The sequence below is a fragment of the Dermochelys coriacea genome, chromosome 2 (assembly GCF_009764565.3).
Source record: "Dermochelys coriacea isolate rDerCor1 chromosome 2, rDerCor1.pri.v4, whole genome shotgun sequence".
Lineage (NCBI taxonomy): Eukaryota > Metazoa > Chordata > Testudines > Dermochelyidae > Dermochelys > Dermochelys coriacea.
The window spans coordinates 160,384,225-160,409,951 of NC_050069.1; the positions used below are offsets into that span (position 1 = coordinate 160,384,225).

The window sequence follows — 25,727 nt, forward strand, 5'->3', positions numbered from 1 at the left end:
CTCTCCACCCCCCACCCCAAGTCCCTTTATCTACCTTGTGTATGACCTAAGCCTTTCAACAACCAAGAGAAACTGCTAAGCGTTTTAACCAAGCAGTGAAATTATTTTATACAAAACTAAACCTTGAAGAAAATCTGAATAATTTTTAGGATTACGGGAGGCCAGGGCCACAAAGCATCCATATCCTATATCTATCTATCTATCTATCTATCTATCTATCTATCTATCTATCTATCTATCTATCTATCTATATACATATATAGACAGACACACACACAGGAATTTTTCAGGCCTTTAAATGTTTGTAAAAGATCCTTTTACCTCGTTGAGGACTCTCACAACTGTGCTACTTGTTAGGCATATTATCTCAAGGGTTCCTTCAAGGAATTTGCCACTTGGCTATTTGGTCTTTATTGCATTTGTTGACCGAGCATTATTAAATAGGTGTGCTCTCTTTGTTTAGTATGGCTTTTTGAGTGAATGGTTCAGGGTTTTTTTCTTTGATTTTTCTTTATTAAAACTTTTCAGATACATTTTAAATGATCAGTGCACATTCAAATGAGAGGTATATGTCCCTCCCCATCTCATTCCACCCCATGTTGGCTTCATTTCCTTGAAGATTGATTTTTCATGTTTGTTGAGATTGTTATACTTCTGGTTATTTCCCTGTTACAATGAATCATAGAGCGTCAGATGTCCACAAGCAGGAAAGATAAAACATCCTAATTATTTTCCATTGTTTGGATAATTAAAAAGAAATGTGGGATGATGCTTGAGACTACTCTTCTACAATGTGTACTTAGTAGCATTTATTATAGTTAATCTCTTCAACTATGGCAGTTGTCTGGGGAGTTGGAGATGCAAGTCTAACCTGCACCTCCTTGCTGGCCTCACATCAAGGACATCCCTAGCTAGGAAGAAAGGGGGGGGGAATAAGAGAGGAGCCTACATGTTTGGAAGATGAACTAGAAGACCCCAACCTCATAATGAATCACTGAGCAATAGGTGCTCTCTGTAGAGAAGGTAAAATTACAATAAGAAACACAAGCATAAATTTTGAAGTAGAAAATTAAGATGTACTATTCTTGGCAATGTAGTCTCTTGTTGACAAGAATATGCTTCAAACCAACTTTGGTATGAAAAAACACAAAAAAGCCTTGCTCAGCTTTGCCCAAAAAAACAAAAATATTGGATCAGAGATTATATGGAAGAGATTAAGAAATCTTAATTGCTGGAAAGGAAAAATAAGTATACTCTCCGGTCAAAATACAGTTGTCTAAAATGTGCATATTTTATTTTGATACCATTATTAAGCATATATTACTTTGGATAAACTGTTCATAAGTTTGTGGTTCTATAGCCTTTAGTTGTGCACATCTGTGCAGGGTATTGGCCTGGAACTTCATTAATGTGTTGCAGTACATGGAATTTTTTTGGTTTGGCACAGTTCATGCAAGTGAGTGGTTTGCTTTCAAAGGAAGAGTTAATGTTTGACAAACGTTAATGTTTGTTTAGATATTTATCATTAAATCCAAATCTTTCTGCCAAGAGTGTGTTTTGCTAACTAGTACAAAAATTAAGCTGCTTTCAAAGGCATTTAGGAGCAAAGGACAGTAGGAACATTACAGTAACCAAACTAAATTACTTCATGTTTGTCCATTCATATTCTCTTCCATTTAAATATGTGTTGTGACCCCAGTTGGTGCTGGCAAGTAGCTATGGGACTGTGTTTTTCCAGGTGCTGACATCTTTTATTCTTTAATATCTCAGTAGTTAAGGTTCATATGGCGTAGAGGTTTTCCCTTTGTATCTTAATTGGTCAGTATTCCTAAATTCGGCATTCCCTCTGTTTTAGGTATCCTACAATTGTTGTGCTATGGGTTCTTTTATGAAGAAATATTAATTCTTTGGCTAACCCGCCATTTCATATTTCATGGCCTTTAAAATTTTTGTAAAATAATGGCATCTTGTTTAGAAAAATGTACTTTATTTGACACACATATCAAATGGGCTCAGTTTGATTCCCCTGATTTAGACAATTCTGTTTCATCTGTGACATTTTACATGGTTATATTCTTTGTTGGTGCAATATGTGCAGTCTAACAAGATTTGTTATGGCATACGAAGCAAAAGTATGGATAAATGGGTAACTGTACAAAGTATTGAGCTAATCAGTGCCCAAAAATGTATTTATGGAAAACATACTTATGTGTTGGAAGAGGTTTTCATGTGCTGTTTTAAGATTGAATAGGTTAAACAAAACTGGTCAGTGAGAAATAATCTTTAATTCTTGCAGTTTTCCACAACTGTACTTACTTTTTGGTTAATATGCCATGTAGTGTGGAGGAGGGAGTTCCCATAAACAGTATTTACACAAGACTATGGCTATCTATGAAACCTTTCTGTGCATGTTTTTTTTTTTTCCCTAACAGCACAGTTTGGAGACTATAACTCTTCAGTACATCTTTCAGGATATCTCTCAAATTATTGCTTCATACCAGATCAGAACGAAGATTTTTTAACCAAAGTAGAGTCACTACATGAACAGCACAGGTAAGCACATACTTTTAATATTTTTCCCATTCCCTCTCCTTCCCCTCCACCTCATGAGTTTGAAAATTTGGGAGGGGAGGGAAGGTTAATGTTCCTGAAAGTTTAATCTGGTGAATGTTACATTAATATTGTTTTTAATAAGCTTAAGCTTTCTGATTTTGAAATATATGTATTCAAAATGTATGTACTAAGGAATGTAGCATATGTTAATTTTAAAAACAAATCTTGATATAAAATAATCAGCGGCTCAATTAAAGTATAATAAATTAATGTTGGTGTCAGGTAGACATTGAGGACATTTCTTTGAGAGCTCCTTTTTAGAGGGCTTTGGACCATGATCGGAATCTGTGGGATTCTCATTAGGCTATGGAAAGCATGAATAATTTGTGGATTTTACTGTTTAAGAGAGAAAAGGTGGTAGCTAATTACAGCTGTCTAGATATGTCATTTTAATGTTTTGTATCATTATGGCTATTAGTTATTAGTCAAAAATGCATTGGGTATGCATGTATTCTGTGGCTAGATTTCTTGTTTCCTTTGAGATATCCGCTGAAGTTTGCTGTGTGGGATAAGTGGGGAAACATTTTTATTGACTATATGTATGTTACTAACACAGCTAGTACTGTATTGATAGTTTATTAAGGGCATTAGAAAACGTTTGACTAGAATTAAGTTAGAATTCTAATTTACATTGTGACTTCTTTTTGTTGTTTTCATAACTTATTTAGATTACTTTTGAGATGAAATTTTCCATTTTTGTTTTAATCTCCGAGATGCGTTGAATTGATTTTAATGTCTGATGATTGAGATTTGCTACCAGGATTGGGTATCTTTAAGGAAAGGCTGTTGGTCAGGAGTCAGGAAAGAGGATATCTTCAGGACAGTAGTTAACTTCTGTGCTACATTATGCATGGTACTTTGTATTTCTATTTTAAAGTTTTTCTCCTTTAGACTGCAAAACACCAGAAAAAAAACACTACAATATCTTTTTAATTTTCTGACGACTAAAAGTTCATCTAAAATCAAATTTAAAATTTGGCTTACTTTTTAATCTTTGTCCTTTTTCATGACAAATACTTCAAATTGGACTAAATTATAATTAAGTTCAGTCTTCTAGACAAAAATAAAAAATGTAAAGGTCCTTCAAAAATAAAAATTTGAATCTGTCACCTTTTACCCTTTTAATTGTGTGTTGCTTGTTTGATGAGGTGTAACTAGTAAGCATTAGTTGGGTAGGAAGGGGAAGGTATTTAATTCACTTTAAGTGAAAAAAGAAGTCTTGCATCCATTGAATATTAGTGACATAGATGAAGATGGATAACACTTAAAGAAAATTGGTCCTCTCATATAGAAGGAATCTTCTAGACTGTGATGGGTGGATTGGATTAACTGGACCACAAAGGCCACAGAAGGAGATATGATAAAGATCTTGATGTATTCCAGTCTTCTACCATAGAAGCCTGTGTGCTGCATCACAGCCCCTTGTATGTTGCTTCTGTACCACAGGGAACAGCTTTTTCACAGCAGCTCTTCTCTTAGTTCAAGGATCTAGGCCATAGACCCAAGGGTTCTGGCAGTTCCTCTTTGGTACTGTCCTGCACTTTTTCTGCTCCCTCCCCTATTGACATCTCCAGGCCCTTGACCTGGAATTTTGGGAGTAGTCAGACAGCCAAACCCTGGGCACAAGTGAGGTAACACCCAAACTGTAAGTGGTTATTGGCTCTCCCTGTCAAAGGCAACTGCTAATCAGGGCTGTTGTTCACTTTGAATGGACAAGCTGAAGCTGACTCCTCCCATCCCTGCTGGCAGTCTGTACCAAAAATGTGGGGTTACTGGTGTGGTTAGAAACCTGCATACTGGGTGCAGATGTAAGTAAGTTAATTGAAAATGGTGGGGGGTCTGTTAGAAATCACTCTTGCCAGTGGAGGATTGTGAAGGGGCACTGAATGGATGGGTTAAAGACAAATCCTCACCACAGACAGCTATTGTCTTTTCAGTGACTGGACAGTATGGATATAGATAAAGATGGGGCCTGTGAGAAAAGAGATTCCTTTCTCCTCAGGCTCCTCTCTGAGTATTTAAATACTGGAGTCAGGTGTTTGTGATGCTTATTTGTGATAGGTGATGGTAATTAACTCAGCAGGTACACCAAAATACAGATAATCAAGCAGTTTAACTACCTCATTTGAAGCAATCAGATGTTGATAATTGAGGAGACAATCCATGGGAAGATTTGCCTACTAAAGAACCTCATACTTCCTAATGGGCCTAATCCCTCCTTTGAAACTGCTTGGGGGTTAAGGCCAACAAGACCTTCATGAAGGGTCTGATTATTCCACATCTGCTTAGTGTGATATTTCTTGCATCCTCCTTGGAAGTATCTGGTGATTGCCAGTGTCTGAGACAGGATACTAGATCTGATCCACTGAGGCAATTCCTGTATCCTAAGTGGAGTCCATTAGAAGGAAAAATATATAAAGGTATTTTTTCCCATCCTTTTATTAGGGAACCTGAGGAATTATGTTTATTTGGTATGATAGACTGTCTAATCTGACATGAGTTAGCAAAATCTGCCATAGGCCATACATAATTCCTAGACCAGATTGTTCCCTTTAAATTCTGTCTCTTTATGGGGATTACGGAACTGCACTGTAAACAGCCATGTCCTGCTTTATCTCTTTCAGGTTTCCCGTTTGAGTTATTGCCTTCAGTAGTCCTAAAAGAGGAACTGATGGAATGATAAGGTCACACAAAGATGCTACAAACTTGACAAACTCATGTACAGTGTGGTTTCTGACACAAGACCTTCATATCTCTCTCCATTGCACTGCCATAGCTGGGAGAGAGATTGAGTCCAGCTCACAGAAGTGCACCTCAGTCTCCTGAATACACTTGTTCTAGACACTGGTGTGTGCACACTATCTGCTAGGAAAGCTGTTGACACCATAACTAATTGATAATGCTGCAGATGTTCAGGAATCTTGGCTGTCCTTTCTTATTTCAGCTCACACAAAAAATTCTGAATCAACAAAAAGATTTCTCCTCTATGTAGATGTGGTTTTTTTATAACAAGGTTTTCTGATCATTCTTTATTTTGTACCATAGTTGTTAAGAAAGTAGCCAAGTTTAATAAGCAATCTTGAGGAAAAGGATAAACTCTTTAATCCTAGGGCAAAAGCTACAGGAACTACAGTTCTGTTTTGGGGTAACATATGCTATCTATACCGAGCATGAGGGGTTCCAGACACATCACTAACTCTTGGTTTTGGATATGGACTTCCAGGAGTGTTGGGAGGAGATATGAGGAGTAGTTTCATCTTGTCCGCTAAACATGCTGACAAACTGTCTCTGGTTAGGTGACCAAACATTTCTCTTCACTGGAGCAGGTGGAAATTTTATGCTTGTCCTCGGACTCCTCCTTAGATTTTTCTGGACACCTACAGGTTTGGTGCAGGTTATGTACACAGACTCATGATTAAATTCTGTTATTTAGTTTAGGGCTTATGATACTACATCTGCTGCTTTTCTGAAGGCATACTGTATGTGTTTTCTTCCACCTTAGTAGAATTAAGGCCCTAATTAAAATTTTTCAAATGCAGTTGATAGGACTCAGACACACAGACTTCAATTCCTAATTTTCTATATTTAACCAACTGTTAGATAACTAAATGATTGTGATTCCTCTCTACTGTTCCAACACAGTAGGAGATGTGTTGGGTTGCAGTCATAGGATGCAGACATCTCCAAGACTTTTCCTATTCCAGGCAATGGTCAAAGAACAGTGTCCTTTTGGCAAGTTCGTAGATGCAGCAGTCAGTGGAACTGCAGTTCTGAGTAAACTACCTGGACCTCAGGAAAGAATGTTGGATAGTTATGCTTTGATATATGTCATCCTCTCAAGTCACTGTTTCCTAGTGTTGTCACAGTGATCAGAGAAGGACATAGTCAATGTAATCCACTTCATTCTTTTTTGACATTGTTGACCCTGGTTTTCCTGGTCGGAGATGTCTTCAAGTCCTGCTATAGATCTGTTGTTGCAGTGGTCACTGTAGTGGCCACTTCTAGGCAGACAAACGGACATATTTTGTGGCCTGGAATTTGAGAGAATGGATGCGAGGGTTTATACTGAGCATCTGCTAGATGGCCTCCTTTGAATCAGGGGGAGGGATAGGTCAGTGGTTTGCACATTGGCCTCCTAAACCCAGGTTTGTGAGTTCAATCCTTGAGGGGGCCATTTAGGGATCTGGGGCAAAAATTGGGAATTGGTCCTGCTTGGAGCAGGGGGTTGGACTAGATGACTTCCTGAGGTCCCCTCCAACCCTAATATTCTATGATTCAGGAAGGATTTTACATTTAGAGCAGCAGTTCTCAAACTGTGGGTCAGGATGCCAAAGTGAGTCACAACCCCGTTTTAATGGGATTGCCAGGGCTGATGTTAGACTTTCTGGGGCATGGGATTGAAGTCCAAGAGTTTCAGTCCCCCTGACCTGGGGCAGCGGGGCTTGGACTCAGGCTTTGGCCCCTGCGCCTGAGGCGGCAGGGCTTGTGCAGGCTCAGGCTCTCCCCTCCCCTTCCCCCCCCCCCGATCATGTAGAAATTTTTATTTTCAGAAGGGGGTTGAGGTGTAATGAAGTTTGAGAACCCCTGATCTAGAGTTACTACTGCATCTGGAAAGTCTTCATAACCTGGTTTTCTTACTATAGCTGTAAGGCCATGTCAGTTTCTTACAATTCCTGATTCCAGATCGTTTGATAGCTTCATTAGCCTCAGGACTCTCAAATCAAGGTACCTCACTCAACTGCCTTCAGAAATTCATCTGGCAAATAGTTGGCTTTTTCTCCTCTCGTCCCTAGATCCTTTAGGGCAGTAACTAAGTTGGACTTGGCTTCCTTCATCATTATACTTCCTTTCGATGAAGTGGGCTGCAGCCCACGAAAGCTTATGCTCAAATAAATTTGTTAGTCTCTAGGGTGCCACAAGTACTCCTGTTCTTTTTGCGGATAGAGACTAACATGGCTGCTACTCTGAAACCTTTACCGGGATGTAACTCTTAGTTTGTTTTGCCTTAAATGCATTGAGTTTCAAAAGGTCAGATGGTGACACCTGATACCTACAGATCAAATTATTTCCATTTAGGAAATTTCATTTCTTGTTCCTCTCCTATACTGGGAAGAACAAAGCTGTGAAAGCCAACATATCCCAGTAGTTCAGGTTAGCAAATGTAGAAGTTTACAAGAAGACTGAGGGACAACCTCTTCCAAATCTTGCAGCACGTTCATCAAGGTCTGTTACCACATCTCTGGCAAAAACAAATAGGAGGTTTTATGAGGAAATTTGCAAAGTGGCTTTGACCATTTCTTTTTTCATTCATAAAACACTGAAGTAGATGTAACTTCTTCAGATATTGCTTTTTTTGGTTGCTGGGTTTTACAGTCTGCTTTTCTTTAATTGTCTTCCTTTCATTCAGCTCTTCCTCTGCTTAATCTTTGGGGTAGGCTGCTTGCTACTTTCAGTTAATCACCAGAGTGGAGCACAAGCATGACTGTGTGTGAGAATAGCAATTGATCTGAAATCTTTTCCACCCCTGTGAATAGTTATGCTCTATGTTTTTAGTTATTTAAAGGTTCAGACTTTGAAAGTTGCTTCTGTTTTCCAGAAGCTGGGAATGAGCAACAGGGAATGGATCACTTGATGATTACCTGTTCTGTTCATTCCCTCTGGAGCACCTGGCACTGGCCACTGGTGGAAGACAGGATACTGGGCTAGATGGTCCTTTGGTCTGACCCAGTATGGCCATTCTAATGCTCAGATGGGGCTGTAATGCAGTTCTCTGGATTATATAGGAGGAGTCTAGAAGGAGCTAAAATACTGAATCTTTTAGCTGCTTCTGTGGTATTTGCAAGTATGATCAACCTGTCAGCCTCCAGACTACAGGATTCTTCTGCTTTGAAAAAAATACATTTGTAATAAGTTAAAATAGTCAAATCAGTAAGCTTAATTTCTTGTTCTAACTTAATGTAGTTAAAATGAATAACTTTTTTGTTTTTTTCTTTAGTGGTCTCAAGCAATCTGAAGCAGAGTCCTGCTATATAAACATAGCACGAACCCTTGAATTCTATGGAGTAGAATTACACAGTGGTAGGGTATGTTTACGTTGTCATTTTTTGCTTGGAAAAATAATTGAATTTATGAATACTATTTTTAAGACAAGAGTCTTTCATTAACAGTGAAAACAGTATCACTTCAGTATTGGCTGCTACAGCCAATGTTTTCAACTTAATTTGTATTATATTTCTCAACTTTGCATTTGACATAAAAGCATCTCCAGTTTTGTCAGTAAATTAAATTGAATTTATAGAATAGTTTCCCCCCTCATTTGAGGACATTTTGTCTTTGATACTGTGCAAGATTTTAGAGAACAAAATATTTGCTTGAAGAGTAAAAGTAAACTAGATTTGTGTGTGTTAAATGTGTGAAAATAAGTGGATATATTAGTGGCATAGCTGGCAGAAGTCTTTAGTATCACTTTGATTTCTAATGCATCCTTAAGAATCCTGACCCTTTACTTCTTCAGTATATTCTTTCACCCCTAAATCTAAGTCTTGGGTCTCCAGCTACTAACATGCAAAAATATGAAAGATGGGTCTGAAAATGATTATAGATGGGCACCATAATGGATAGTTTTCTCGAGAGAGGTCTTCTGTCCTATCATGCCAAATAGGTCACATGATGGCATACCAAAGTCTAATTGCACCTTTATTTTGTGTAATATAAATGGTGAGCTCTCCTCAATGTGATTTCATTGTGCTCTTCCTCTTGTTGCTATGTCTCAGTTACTGTCATAGTTGGTCATATTGTGGAACAAGAACTTCTCTTAGCAGAGCTTATGCACTTATTTTCCTGATAAAACATTGTTGCTATCCTCCGATGGGTGAGTGATGTATTGGGGTTGACAGAACTTTCATTCTGAGGGTCCCTATAAGTGAGGCCATATTGGAGCCCACAAAGGTATTGTGGCAAATGCCATCATCTTTGCCTCCAGTAGCTAAGAGGACTGAGTGGAGATACCATGTTCCTTCCTGGGGATTTGAACATTTCTACACACTGCCCTTCCCAGGGTCCTTGGTGGTTTTGACCTTTGAAAAGAATGTCAAGGACAACCGTCTTCCTCCCCAAACGGAGGCAAAGAAATTAGATCTTTTAGGTGGAAAAATGTATTGCACTGCTGGCCTGTAGTGTTATATTGTGAACCAACAAGCCCTGATGACTAGATACGATTTCTCCCTCTGAGATGATGTCCTTAAATGCATGTAAAAATTGCCAGAGGATGCCAGACAGGAGTTTTTGGCAGTACTGAAAGAGGGCAATATGGCTGCCAGGACGTCTCTTCAGGCTGCACTGGATGGGGGAGTTATGGCAGTCAGAGCCATGATATCTACAGTAATGATGCACAGGTGCTCATAGCTCTAATAGTTGTTTTTTCCACAGGAGGGCCAGCATATGATGCATGGTCCACCCTTTGAGGGTCCAGCTCTTCTTTTGCAGCACACTGATGAGAAACTTCACAGTCTGAAGGACTTGAGGGCTAAGTTGAAGTCTTCAGGAATTTACACCCCGTACTCTAAAAAGAAACCATTCTTCCCTCAGTCATTCCCGCTTTGTCACCTATTCATGGCTAGACATTCTGACCAGTCCAGAAAGATGGGAAAGAATCACAGGAGGAGGAATCTGCATTTTTCTTCCTCTCGGACTGTTTCTAGGCAGCCTGGAAATGCCAAGCAGTCTGTTTGATTGCCATATTGAAGGCAGTTTACCAGTATGCATTACACCAGTTTCTCCCACCCATTTTTTCCAGCAGGTTGTCCAACTTCCTGTGTGCTTAGGTGCATATTACCACAGATCAGTGGGTTCCAAGCCCTGTGAAACTTGGATACACGCTTCAGTTTATTTCAGTTCCTCCCCCTTCCTCATCTCTCTTCAAAAACCCACTCTCACTGTCCTCATTCAAGAGATGATGTCTCTTTTCTAATTAGGAGCTACAGATGAGGTTCCTCCTCTGCACAAAGGGAAAGGACTTTATTCACACTACTTCCTGATGCCAAAGGCACAGGAAGGTCTCAGAGCCATATGAGACCTGCAAGAGCTGAATAAACGTATAAAGAAAATAAGGTTTTGTATGGTCACTCTAGTCTCCATTATTCCCTCCCTTGATCCCAGTGACTGGTACGCTGCCCTTGGCTTGAGTGATGCATGTTTTCAGGTGGCTATCTGTCAAAGCCACACGAGATTCCTAAGATTTCTAGTCAACACCCAGGATCAGTTTACATTCCTACCATTTGATCTATACACGGCCCTGTGAGTAATTACAAAATGCGTAGTGGTGGTGATGGCGGCTGTGTTTCTAAAGAAAACAGGGGTACAAGTACTTCCATACCTGGATGACTGGCCAGTAAAGGGTTGGCCCAAGAGACAGGTAAAATGAAGTATGGCCAAGATCCGGTCCCTCTTCAGAGTTTTGGATTTGCTGACCAATGAGGACAAGTCAGTCTCCTGATGATCGACTTCAAAGGAGCGGTCCTGAAAACCAGATTTCAGATAATGTTAACCATTTCTTCAGATCTAAAAGCCCGACCAGTCATGACTGTAAGGAACTGTCTCAGACTTGTAGGGCATATAGCTTCCTGCACGTATATATTTGGGCATGACAGACTTCATTTCACGATCATGCAGAGATGAGTAAGCTCAGTATGCTCCCCAACCTGCCACCCTTTAGACATGCTGGCTTGAGTGCCTGCAGGAATGTTAGCCTCTTTGGATCGGTGGATGGATCCAACCAATACGTGTATTGGAGTTTCTTTGCTACTCCCCTACCCGCATTGATTCTGGTTATGAATGTTTCTTCTCTAGGTTGGGGCAGGGGGCTCCCCTGGGGCAATGGTTCTCATCAAATGGTGCATGTACCCCATGTGTACTGTGGGTACGCAGAGTTCTTCTGGGGTACATTAACTCATCTAGATATTTGCCTAGTTTTACAACAGAGCACTAGTGAAGTCAGTACACACTAAACTTTCATACAGACAGTGATTTGTTTATACTGCTCTATATACTATACACTGGAATGTAAATACAATATTTATATTCCAGTTGATTTATTTTATAATTGTATAGTAAAAATGAGAAAGTAAGCAATTTTTCATTAATGGTGTGCTGTGACACTTTTGTATTTTTGTGTCTGATTTTGTAAGCAAGTATTTTTAAGTGAGGTGAAAGTTGGGGTACACTAGACAAATCAGACTCCTGCAAGGGGTACAGTAGTGTGGAAAGGTTGAGACCACTGACCTAGGAAACCCGAAGACTCAAGGTGTCAGTTCACAACAAGATTTAGTTGTCTGCATAAATGTGTGAGAGTTGAGGGCCATTCATCTAGCATGTTGGGCTTTCCTCCTTCCAGATCAAGGGATGTCCTCAAGGACAACACAGCAGCAATGTTCACTGTGAACAGACGTGGAGGGTGATGTGAGATCATCTCTGTGGAAAAAGTGATACAGCTTTGGGAGATTTGTATCACCAGCATGATTCACCTCAATGCATCTCACTGCCAGAGATTGAGAACAGTTTGGCAGACCACTTGAGCAGGTCTTTCAGGAGAACATGAGTGATCTCACAGGCCTGCTATAAGACTAATTTTTTCAGTCATATGTGGGGCCTCATGTAGCCCTGTTCCCTGCTTGCCACAACTGGAATTGCTGACTCTTCTGTCCAAGAGCAGGTCACAGTCAGGGATCTCTTGCAGACGCCTTCCTCATACTCTGGAAAGACAAACTGCTGTATGCTTACTCTTCTATTCCATTCTTTCCCAGAGCATTGCTCAAGGTTGAGCAGGATCATGTTCACATAATCCTCACAGTACTGGTGTTGTCAAATCAGCATTGGTTCTCTACTTTGCTGTCTCTCTCCACCAGGCCTTCCTTGACACTTCCTCCAGAATCAGACCTGATCTCACAGGACCACGGTCGCCTGCTTGATTCCAAGCCTGATGCTCTTCATCTCCTGGCCTGGATGCTCCATGGTTAATGTCTCAGGAGGTGGTCTCTTTAGAGACTGTGCAAAACAAACTTTCTCCTGAATAAGGGAGAGTCTTTGACTAGGTGTACTTACTTGCTAAAATGGAAGCAGTTCTCATGGTCTTAGGGAAAAGAGATTTTGCCAGCCTACACTTTTATACATGTTCTGGACTATTTGTTCCTCCTGAAACAGCAAGACTTATCTGGTAGTTCTATCAGAGTTAATCCGGCAGCTATCTCTGCTTCTGCCTTGAAGTCATGAGTCACTCTCAGTATTTTCCAATCCTATGTTAACTAGGATCTTAAAGGGCCTGGACAGATCCTTTCCCTACCTGGGTTTTGAATCTCATGTCATCAAGTTTGATGGGTCCACCCTTTGAACCAGTGGCTACCTGCTCTTCCTCTAGCCATGAAAATGGCATTTTTGGTAGCAGTTACCTCTGTGAGGAGGATGAGGAAATTGAATCTTGGTACCTGACCCCTCCTACACAGTCTTTCGGAAAGACAAAGTGTACTTAGGCCAGCATCCAAAATTTATGACTTACCAGCGATATACTTACAGCTTTTTTCCCTAAGCCTCATCCTCATAAAGATGAGGAGCAACTCCATACCTTAGATGTCAGAAGGGCATTTTTACTTGGACAGGACTAGATTGCTTTGATACTCATCTCAACTGTTCGTCATGGATTTCCTCTTGCATGTGGATTGCTATGACATTGCCAATATAACCTTGCCGGGTATAGTGATGGCACACACTTGACAAAATCCCAAGCAACTTCAGCAGCTTTTCTAGCTCAAGTGGCTATAACAGATATTTTTGAGTCTCCTGAAGAGGAATGGACATATGCAATCACATGAAGAGGAAAAAATGGCTACTAACTTGTTCTGGAACTGTTTTCTTTTAAGATGAGTTGCCTAAAATTAGACTGAAGTTCACTAACCAATTAAGGGACGTCTACAGAGGGGAAAAAACAAACAAACTTGTAGCTGTGAGTTGCAGAGCCCAGCTCAGTTGACTCTACAGGGCTAAAAATAGCAGCATAAACATCTGGGCTCTGAGACCCAGCAAGGAGGGAGTGTCGCAGGGCACAGGTTTCAGTGCAAGTGGGGAAGTCTATGCTGCTATTTTTAGCTTCTTAGTGCGATCCTGAATCAGTTGACACAAGCTCTGAGACTTGCTGTTGCAAAGTTGTTTTTTTCAGTGTAGATGTATCTTAATGCATAAGATCATAAAATGGAAAACTGGGGGGGGGAATGGAAAAAGGGGCGAACAGTGAGATGGCAAAACGTGCAGTCAGTACTAAATTATTCAAAATAGTTAAGTCCAAAGCTCACGGTGTAGAATTGCAAAGGAGTTTCACTAAACTGGGTGAATGGCCAACAAAATGGCAGGTGAAATTCAATGTTGATAGATGAAAAGTAATGCACATTGGAAAAAATAATCACAAGTATATGTACAAAATGATGAGGTCTAAATTAGCTTTTACCACTCAAAAAATAGAGCTTTGAGTCGTCACGGATAGTTCCCTGAAAACATCCACACAATGTGCAGCAGCAGTCAAAAAAGCTAACAATGTTAGGAACCATTAGGAAAGGGGTAGATAATAAGACAGAAAATATAATGCCATTATATAAATCCATGGTACACCAACACCCTGAATGCTGCGTGTAGTTCTGGTCTCCCTCTCTGGAGGCTAGTGATAGGCACACACCAACCCCCTGAGTCCTTGGAGCGCTCCCTGCAATCTCCAGCCCTTAACCACCAGACTCTCAGGTTTGCTGTTCCTAAGGGAGCAGTATACACTCAGCTTGACTGGTACAACTCAGGATCAGATCCTTTATAAAATCACAGTCCTGCGATACATTACTTATGCAAAAATAATCGTACATTTCTTATCAAAGTCTAAAAATGTAAGAGATACTGAATAAGGGTAATGGAAACAGAAATGGTTACATATAAAACAAAAAGTGTATCATGCTGCTTAGAGTCTAAACTTAACTTTAACAGTCTGAAATCCTTGTATGAAGTGGTTTGTCGCTTAAAGCAGTCTCTCAGTTTCACCAACAAACATGGCTGGGATCTCCCTTTCATGAATATAAAAAGCGCTGTTCTTTTTACTTCCTCATTAAAGGATAAAAAGGTGGTGTTTTGCCTTCTTCTCATACCCCAAAATTTCACTGTTTTGTTTCCAGAGTCAGAATGATCCCCTGGGGGTTTATTCTCTGGTGTCGTCTCCTGTTGACTTCCGTGTTGGCCTACAATGGCTAATCTACGTGGCCAACAGAGAGACCAGTGACTCAGGTTCTTTGTCTAACCCAAAACCTGTTGTCAGCTCTGTACATATACAAAACTCCTTAAATATCCATCCATCCATCTCACAAAGATTGATGATCGGTATGACAAACGTTTTTATTAGATTCCTCACTTTACCCTTTTTGGATAAATACTATGAAAGCAATGTGTGTAATGAGTGTTTCAGGCCTCTCAAGAGTTACTGTTGCAGAACAGTGAACCCTCCACCTGTTGGGTTTTTTAGGGTTACAGTTTATATTCCTAGGTGCACACACTCCTCAAATATTCTTCCTCTAGATATCCTTTTTGCTAGCAGAGAAGAAACACTAATTGCTTCACTTCATTGCCTAATTCCTGTCAGCACATTGAGTTTAAAGTAGACATCATTTTTTCAATTTTTTTGAACAATATATATATCCAATATATATCAAACTTAATATAGATAACTTGCAAAAACTGTGTTAAAAGAACATTCTTAAGGTTACAAAATCAAGCACTCAAAAGTTAGGAAATGTCAGTGTAATCTTAATTCTGACATTGCCTAGCTTTTGATTGCTTGAATTTGGATGGAAGATTGTTTTTAATGTAATTTTTTACATGTAACTTACAGGGTTTAAGAAAAAATCATCATGTGGCATCATATTGACACCATCGTGAGTCATCAGCAGGATTAGAACCTGTTAAATCCACCAGACTTCTACCACAAGTTAACAGAGTAACTGATAGCAGTAATTGGTTGTCATCCTCTGTGTGTGTCAGCACCAGAGAAGAATGAAACATTTGGCGATATTTGCTCACAGCAGAGGAATGCTAAGAGTGTGGGATATAGGATTCCATTCTAGGCACTGGAGGAAAGTGTGTTCTTTTGCCCCATCCTGTCCAACTGGTCCTTATCTCTGCCCCACCACTTGCTCCTTGTCCCAGTCCCATTCTCCTCCTTAACCAATCAGAATCTGCATTCAGGCTTCTGATATCATTACCAGTTTACTCGGTACCAGGCAAATTGGTTTAAACTACAGTGAAGAACAAAATTATCACACATAGATAAACATGATTTGTTGGGGGGGGGAGAGTCAACATGGCATATGTAAAGGGAAGTCATGACTCACCAATCTGTTAGAATTCTCTGAAGGTGTCAGCAAGCATGTGGACAAGCGCGATCCAGTCAGTGTATTGTACTTGGATTTTCAGAAAACCTTTGACCAGATCCCTCACCAAAGGCTCTTAAGGAAACTTAGAAGCCATTGTATAATAGGGAAGGTCCTTTCATGAATCAGTAACTGTTTGAAAGACAGGAGACAAAGGGTAGGAATAAATGGTCAGTCTTCACTATGGAAAGATGTGTTCTGGGATCTTTGCTGTTCTACATATTCATAAATTATCTGGAAAAGAGGGCAAACAATGAAATATCAAAGTTTATAGGTGATACAAAATTACTCAAGTTGTGTCCAAAGCAGACTACAAGGAGTTAGAGAGAGCTCTCATTCTGCTGACTGGGCAACAAAATGGCAGATGAAATTCAATCAATTCAAAGTAATGTGTATTGGAAAAAATAATCCTCGCTATACATATACAATGATTAGGGCCCTACCAAATTCATGACCCTGAAAAAAGCGTCACAGACCACGAAATCTGGTCTTACGTGTGCTTTTACCCTATACTATACAGATAGGGGAGTCCACTGTTTCTCAAACTGAAAAAAAAGAGGGTTGTGGGGTTATTGTAGAGGTTTGCGGTATTGCCACCCTTACTTCTACGCTGCCTTCAGGATGGCTGGAGAGCAGTTGTTGTTGGCGAGGTGCCCAGCTCTGAAGGAAGCGCCCCGCCAGCAGCAGCACAGAAGTAAAGGTGGCAATACGATACCATGCCACCCTTCTGCGCTCCTGTCTTCAGAATTGGTTGAGGACCCGTACAGTTAATTGTCCCTGTCCCAGTTCAGGACTGTGAAATTTCAGATTTAAATATCTGAAATCATGAAATTTACAATTTTTAAAATTCTTTGACTGTGAAATTGATTAAAATGGACCGTGAATTTGGTAGGTCCCTAACAATGATGGGTTGTAAATTAGCAATTACTACCCAAGAAAGATCTTGTGGTCACTGTGGATAGTCCTCTGAAAACTTCAGCATCAGTCAGAAGGCTGACAGTATGATAAGAACTATTGGGAAAGGGATAGAAAATAAGACAAAGTATCACAATGCCACTGTTTAAATACACAGTGTGCCCACACCTTGAATATTGTTTCCAGTTCTTGTCACTCTATCTCAAAAAGGATATAGTGCAACGGGAAGAGGTTCAGAGAAAGTCAACAAAGATGAGGAGGAGTATGGAATGACTTCTATACAGGAGAAACTAAAGATTAGGACTGTTCGTCTTAGAAAAGTGGTAACTAAGAAAGGTTATGATAGAGGTCCATGAATTCATGAATGGTGTGGAAAATGTATATAGAAAAGTGTTTACCCTTTCCCACAGTACAAAAACCAGTGATCACCTGATGAAATTAGTAGGCAGCAGGTTTAATACAAACAAGAGGAAGTACTTTTTCACAGAACACACAACTAACTTGTGGAACTCATTGTCATTAAATGTGGTGATGATCATAATTAGGTTAAAAAAAGAACTGAATAGGTTCATGGAGGGTAGGTCCATCAATAGCTATTAGCCAGGGTGGTCAGGGATGCACTCCATGCTCAGTGCAATCTGAAACCTCTGACAGTAAGAAGCTGAGTGTGGAAGACTCATGAATCCCTCCCTGTTCTGCACATTCCCCCGTAAGCTCTGGTACAGCCCACTGTCAGAGACCGGATACTGGGTGGATCGTGGTCTGACCCAGTGTGGCAGCTCTTATGTTCTTATTCCTCTGGCCCTTTCCCACAATGGCCTAGGTGTAGCTCTTGTTCCTTTTACATTTGAATCACATGGCTTCCTCCTCATTCTGCTTGGGTGCCAGCTGGGAAGTCACCGCAAATCCAGGAGACACAGTTCTAGTGTCTGGCCCCACTCCAGCCAGGGGCATCATTTCAAATTTCGGCTGGGGGGAACAACTTTAATTGTGATTCAAGGGGCTACTTAGGTACCTGAAAACTCTAGGCTTTTTTGCAGACAATTAAGAAATTAGATACAGTGCTCCTGTCAGCTAATTCCTATATAAAGAAAGAAAAAAAATACAAACACAAATTAAAGCCATATTTAAAGTTTATATCTAAGTTTAGAACAATCAGGAGATAATACAGCAAGATATTCCCAATCCCAAGCCTTGAGGTATCAGTTCTGGAACCTTAACACAGATATCAGAAACACAAGTTTGATACTTTGTACGCTATCTTTTGTAGAGATAAATAAGATGTGCTCAAAATCTGCTTACCCATGTTGTTTTTCAAATGTCTTTATGTTCCAAATTGTGAAGAAGAGAATGAGACAGATAATTTGTTCCAGGAATGTTTAAAGGTAAAATAAATTGAAATCAATCAAACACTCCAGATATGAGTAAAACAATGGATAATGCCATGGTCTCATCTTCGCAAAATTGTCAGTGGCCTTGTTGATATCCAAGTGTTTTGAAGCTTCACATTCACAGGTTAAAGTTACCAAGTCACTTAAGCATCCATCTCCCATTGTGGATCTTAAATAGTCCTTTACTTTCTTGAGCACAGATGATAAGAACCTGTTATTTGACGCAGAAACTGGAAGGCTCAACATAATATCTACAATAGAGAGCTAAGACTGGTAACTCCTTGGTAAGTCTTTGAGAACATTCCAGAAATCAGAAATTGAAGTCAATATTTTTGGTGCAATGTGCTTCTTGGCAACTTCAACTTGAGCATCCAGATCAACAAAATTGATGCCTGTTGATCTGTAGTTACTTTCAGTTTCTCATGATCGAGAAAATTTTCACTCTTTGGGTCACAAACAGTTAGTGCAGAAAGCAAAGTGGAGTTGGAGCTGAATCGTCTGTCAAGCTTAGCAAGAATTCTGTCCAGACAGGATAGGAGAAATCAGATTTTATAGATTCTTGAATGTTCTTGGGAACATCATGTTTAGATAACTGACGCAGTGTACTAGAAACAAAAAACAAGGCCAGTTTGGAGGATATTTTGTTAGGCTTACTGTTTTTCTATTATTGTGCTCAGCAATTGCCGCTGCTGACCTGAACAGCAATTTCAAGTTCCTTGGCAATGATTTCTCACATAGCTCCTTCCATTTGCTTTCAGATATTCTCATTTCTTGAAGAGCATCTTGCTACTAATTCCACTGAACTTGATAAATTCAGGTTTTCATTTTGCAGCTCTTCTGAAGCACGATTCAAAATCTTGAATAGTCTTTCAAAAACCAAGAGCCTCAATAGAAAGGAGGCCATCAAGCCCTTTGCAGTGCTAGCTGATGGTCCATCAGCTCTCTGAACTGAAATGGCCTCCCGTGTTTCTACCATATCTCGCATGCAGTTTTTGGAGGGAGTCACGCTGGCGTGATTAGCGCATTTCTCATAATCTACCTATCTTAAATATCTTCTGGCCTATCCCCAGCAGTGCCTTAACAAATAGTTCATAGTGCTTATAACTACTGCTAAAGAAGATGTACAGTTCCTGAGCAAATGGAAAGACTTCCTGATACTGGGTGATGCTGGAACATATATCTGCAATGGCAGGATTAAACCTGTGAGCATGGCAGTGCACATAAATGGCTTGTGTAATCCTTTCCTGAATTTGAGATTGTACTCTTGTTAAATGCCCACTCAGCACAGAAGCTCAATCATAGCACTGGGCAACAGTGTAATTAATATCAAGTTTCAAATGCTGTAGTTCTTAAATAATCATTTTTTAAACAGATTCAGCATTTAGATTTTCCAGGTGGAAGTACCCAAGAGCTCTTTCCTGAATGATTCCTTTTTGATGGTAGCGTAAAAGGGGGAGACAACTGTTCTTTTTTGATGCATCTATAGTTCCGTCAACAAGGACAGCAAAATACTTGGCTTGTCCTTTTTAGGCTGTATATACACAATAAAAAGCGTGCACAGATTAGCTTATCCGAAGTAGCTTGAATCCAGCTAGCCCAGGTAACAATAGCAGTGAACACAGCACAGCCAGGCTTCCATGTGGCTAGTGCAAGTCTGGTATAGACTTCGAATGCATACTTGGCTTGCTAGCCCATTCACAGCTTTTGATGTATAGACATATATTTAAACTTGATGATGATAGAGGCTGGTAGCACCTTGTAAACATCAGGACTCCATGTTACAATAGTGGTAGCTCCCGTGGGGAACTTATTCTATGGTCCATTACTATGGACATAGCCAGCTTTAGCACTGAGTGAATTTCTTAGCACAGACAAGGGCATTGTCAGACTTAATATTTATGCATCAGTTTCTTCTTGTGGGAAATAGAATAGTATTACCTAAATCAGGCGTCACCTCAACCCATCTTCTGTGAAGTTGTCAGATTTTAATTTGTGTGCACTCTTCCATTTGCTCTGTTAATGGGGGGAGGAGAAAAGAGGGGGGGGGAAATAGTCTTGAAAGTTGAACTTCTATATGTGGAGATGTACGTCTTTATTTAAGAATCTACATGTTCCTATTTTGGTTTATTCTTTATATCCTCAATACATTAGTGCCCACTCCAAATCTAATCACTCAGCCCTGACCAAACCATCATTTGCTATGAAAAAAAAAATGATTACAGTATAAGGAAATCACATACCAGTAAATCATTTCCGAGTCACTAAAACACAGATCTCTATTTTAACTTTAGTGTGAAGTGTGTGGTTTACTGACTTTCATAAGCTCATTTTTAAGTTATTTTTATTGTACACTAGAACTGTGGATTACATTTCTAACCACACAGATCAATTTAACTCACTTTTGACAACTAACATTATGTGAAAGATATTTTACACTGGTTTAGACATCTGCCAGGAACTAGGAGTCTATTGTAAATCTCAAATGAGATGATAGAACAATGGCAATAGTGGTTAGAATGTGTTTTAAAAATGAACTGTTCTTTTAAAATTAACTTTAGTTCATCATAGTTCATCTCCTTTTAACTCATGTTTACAGATAAACATCCTTTATAATTTTACATTTTCTTAATTTTTAAATTTTATTTACTATTTATTAGGTCTGTCAAGCGATTAAAAATCTTGATTAATCATGCAATTAAAATTAATTTGATTAATCTCATTGTTAAACAATAATAGAATACCACTTATTTAAATATTTTGATTTTTCCATATTTTCAAATATATTGATTTAAATTACAACACAGAACACAGTGTACCTTGCTCACTTTATATTTATTTTTGAATACAAATATTTGTGCTATAAAAACAAAAGAAACAGTATTTTTCAATTTACGTCATACAAGTACTGTAATAAAATCTCTTTATCATGTAAGTTGAACTTACAAATGTAGAATTATGTACAAAAAATAACTGCATTCAAAAATAAAAGTGTAAAAATTTAGCGCCTACAAGTCCACTCAGTCCTACTTCTTGTTCAGTCAGTCACTCAGACAAGCAAGTTTGTTTACATTTGCAAGAGATAATGCTGCCCGGTTCTTGTTTACAATGTCACTTGAAAGTGACAACAGGTGTTTGCATGGCACTGTTGCAGCTGGTGTCACAAGATATTTACATGCCTGATGTGCTAAAGATTTATAGGTCCCTTCATGCTTCAACCACCATTCTAGAGGACATGTGTCTATGCTAATGAGGGGTTCTGCTCGATAACGAACCAAAGCAGTACAGACCAACGCATGTTCACTTTCATCATCTGAGTCAGATGCCACCAGCAGAAGGCTGGTTTTCTTTTTGTTGGTTCAGGTTCTGTAGTTTCCACATCAGATTGTTGCTCTTTTAAGACTTCTGAAAGTATGCTTCACACCTCATCCTTCTCAGATTTTGGAAGGTACATCAGATTCTTTAACCTCGGGATGAGGGCTGTAGCTATCTTTAGAAATCTCAAAATGGTACCTTCTTTGGGTTTTGTCAAATCTGCAGTTAAGAATGTTCTTAAAACAAATAACATGCTGGGTCGTCATCATCTGAAACTACTATAACATGAAATATATGGCAGAATGCAGGTAAAACAGAGCAGGAGACATACTATCCTCCCCAAAGGAGTTCAGTCAGTAATTTAATTAACGCATTATTTTTTTAACGAGTGTCATCAGCATAGAAGCATGTCCTCTGGAATGGTGGCCAAAGCATGAAGGGGCATACAAATGTTTAGCATATTTGGCATGTAAATACCTTGCAATGCCGGCTACAAAAGTGCCATATGAATGCCTGTTCTCACTTTTAGGTGACATTGTAAATAAAAAGTGGGCAGCGTTATCTCCTGTAAATGTAAACAAACGTGTTCATGTTAGTCATTGGCTGAACAAGAAGTAGGAGTGAGTGGACTTGTAGGCTCTAAAGTTTTGCATTCGTTTGTTTTTAAGTCCAGTTACATAACAAAGAAATTCTAAATTTGTAAGTTGCCCTTTCATTATAGAGATTGCATTATGGCATTGTATGACGTGAATTAAAAAATACTATTTCTTTTGTTTATCATTTTTACAGTGCAAATATTGTAATAAATAATATAAAGTGAGCACTGTACACTTTATATTCTGTGTTGTAATTTAAATCAATATATTTGAAAATGTAGAAAAAATCCAAAATATTTAATAAATTTCAATTGGTATTCTATTGTTTAACAGTGCGATTAAAGCTGTGATTAATCACAATTAATTTTTTTTAGTTAATCGCGTGAGTTAACCGATAAATCAACAGACCTACTATTTACCATTTAAGTATTACTTTCCCATAGTGACTTGTACTCTGACTGCGATTAAATTTGTGCAATTAACAGGAATATTTTTTTAATTCCTGCCCTGTCTTAATTCTTAATTGGGTTCTTTCTGCTTCTTTCATCTTCACCACTAATGAATTCAACAATTGTGTTGATGTGTGAAGCCAAAGCTTCTTTCCTTGACTGATATTAGTTCATTAAGAGTAAAAACATGTTTATATCCATAAAATAAACAGATTTGACTTGAAACAGAGAAAGTAGATGTATTTGGTTGTGGTGGTGATTTTATAGAGCCGCTTTTCTGACCACAACTGGACTTTAAAGAAAAACGCACATTTATTTTAGGCTGGAATATAAAATATGGCAATGAACAATCTTATTATCCATCATCAAAGTCATTAGCTAAGAGAGTGTGCAGTCTTGAGGGTTGGATAGCAGAATGGGGATCAGAACCAAAGTACATTTCCAGCTTTAATATTAACATGTTCTGACATCTTGTGGCATGTTACTTAAGGGACACTGGTTATGTTTAAAATTTTAATGTTCCTGCCTCACAGATCTCAATCTAATCCTTATAATTCCATGTGGCAGGTAGGCAGGTGGTGGTATTCCCATTTGACAGCAATGAGAATTGAGGCATACTTTCCAAACACAGAATTCTACATTAAAGAAAACATATATACAAATTCTAAATAATAAACAGGACTCTATTTTTTCCTCAACTTTAAAATGGAGAATTTTTTTGGGTTTAGTTTTAAATATTGTTCTGTGAGAACTGCAACTCAATCACTGTCTGTTGTGTTTAAGAGCCTTTAAGCAGAAGTGGAAGAGTCTTGAAAGTGTCAGTTTCGTTTGTTTAAAATCAGTTTCTAGTCTATAATTGTCAAGGCTGATTCTCCACTCCAGGACTTGGAGTGCAGAAGGTGGAGTCCCACAAAGATTCTAAAAATTAATACTGGCCACTCCAGGCTTGTATTAAACTCCCAAGGTTACAGCTTTTCTCTGACCTTGGATGGATAGATGCTGCCACCACCCAAGTGCAAAAACCCCTTTGAATACCCAGGAAGGTGCACTTGGGAATTCCTTCCTGTGGGGTACCCTCAAGCCCCCCCCTCCACCTCCGGGGAAGAGCTGAGAAACAAGAAGAAAAAAAAAATCAGCTGTTGCCACTGGCTAATTAAACATGTGCACACACCTCTTAAGACACACACATCCAATTCTGTTCTTAAAAAAGGTAAATTTTATTTAAAAAAAAAATACACCTGGGAACTCAGGCTATTGCTAGATTTTAAAAGAGTAATTACAAGAATTAAGCATCAAGAATAGCTTTCTTGAGGTCCAGCTTAAAGGTTAAGCAAAGCAAAAGCACCTGGGGTTAGCACAGAGGAATCCACAAGCCATAAAAAAATAATAGGGATAAACCTAATCAGGTCTTCCGAGAGATTTCCTGATCTACTTACATATCTGGGGTTTTAAATGAGTAGTTTCTAGGTATGATACTGATGATTTTTTTTATATCTGGCCCAAGCTGCTTACAGCATAGCTCTGCCCTGTTTGCTTCTCCCCAGGAGAGCAACAATAGACAGACAAAAGGGGAGTCTGTCTTCAATTTTAAAAAGTTCTAGCCTTCCCATTGGCTCTTTTGGCCAGGTGCCCACTCACTTCCTTTTACCTATGCATAGCAGTTAGACTTTTAAACCCTTTACAGGTAGAGCAATTAGATAACCTCTACTAAGAGGGATTTTATAGCTACTGGTTGACTGGGTGCCCATAAAAGGGAGCTACTCCCTCTCCTTCATTTATCACAATTATTATTTGTATTAGGGTAACACCTCTACAGCTCCAGGCAGATGCAACAGAGGGCAGTAGAACACTACTATTGATTAGGAGGATTGTCCATCCATATCGTCTCAGCAGTTGACTGGTAGAAGCAGATGAGGGGGCAGGGTAGGTTGAAGCTAGTGTAGTGGAGGAAACTGATCGTGGGAGCTGTAGGAGAACCCCAACTCCTGGAGGAGGGGACTTGACTGTGTGGTGCTACAGGTAAGAGCTCGGGGTGGGGCATATGCCACAAGGAGACCTCTGGTATGAAACTCGGGGATGGGGCTGTAGGGCAGGTGCCCCCCTACCCGTCCAAATGGCGCCCCTCAATCCTGCCTGGGGCAGCCATTGCAAGAAAAGGCCAGCTTCATTCCTGTATCTCTAGGCTGAAGCATGCTCAGTTGCTCTTTGGAAATGGCACCATGTGCAGTCTGATCACCATTAGGAGTTGTGAAAGGCTCAAGCATGCTCAGTGTGGAACGAGTCTTTGGAGATTTTAGCTGTTAAGATCTAGCAAGTCTCTACTGAGCATGTGCAACTTCTGTTTTTTCCCCCAGATGTTTATCACTTGGCAAAATTTGGGCAGATTTCCACAGGAAGAGCTAGAGACTGTTTCCTGATACAAAGGCCAGTCTCTGACTCAAAGCATGGGGGTGCTAGTGCTTTCCGAAGAAAAGGTCACCAGAATCTTTTTAATATTGAAAAAAGTGTTTTTTCCCCTAGTCTCATTCTTAAATGGCTGGACCATTTTGCTGAAAATTTCCAAGAAAATTCAGCCTGAGACAGATACCCAACATGAAAATTTGAGCCTGAATGGTTGAAGTTTCCTTCCTGGTTGTTGTAGCCGTGTTGGTTCTAGGAAATGAGAGAGGCAAGGTGGATGAGGTAATATTTTATTCAACCCACTTCTGTTGTGTAAGGTTGCTCGAAAGCGTGTGCATAGAGCTCCCCTTCGGGTCGAGGAAAGGAAGCAGAGTGAGCTAAATACAAGTTCTAGCTAACAAGTAGCTAACAAATCTATCATATGATCACCTAAATACCCCAGAAGAACCCTCTTCAGTTCAGAAATTTGTAGCACACTATACTGCCTGCTGCCCTTAATTGCCCACTTCAAACCTTTTATGCCTAACATCTAACCCCCAGTTACATACTACATTTTCAGTGACTGCCTCCAACATGTATTATCCCTTAACAATCAGTCCCAACTTG

At 39.5% G+C, this 25,727-nt stretch overlaps 1 protein-coding gene across 5 annotated transcripts in view; it reads left to right on the forward strand.

Annotated features, from left to right (window-relative positions):
- The window catches only part of PTPN3 (protein tyrosine phosphatase non-receptor type 3), a 273,767-nt gene that overhangs the window by 110,058 nt on the left and 137,982 nt on the right, over positions 1 to 25,727 (forward strand). For 3 of the 5 annotated variants that reach the window (XM_038392799.2, XM_038392796.2, XM_038392797.2), the window contains exons 8-9: positions 2,433 to 2,553; positions 8,609 to 8,696. In XM_038392799.2, coding sequence (XP_038248727.1) covers positions 2,433 to 2,553; positions 8,609 to 8,696 — 209 coding nt within the window. Of the gene's footprint in view, positions 1 to 2,432; positions 2,554 to 8,608; positions 8,697 to 25,727 lie in introns of those variants that run through there. The other 2 variants (XM_038392803.2, XM_038392802.2) reach the window with 2 other exon arrangements.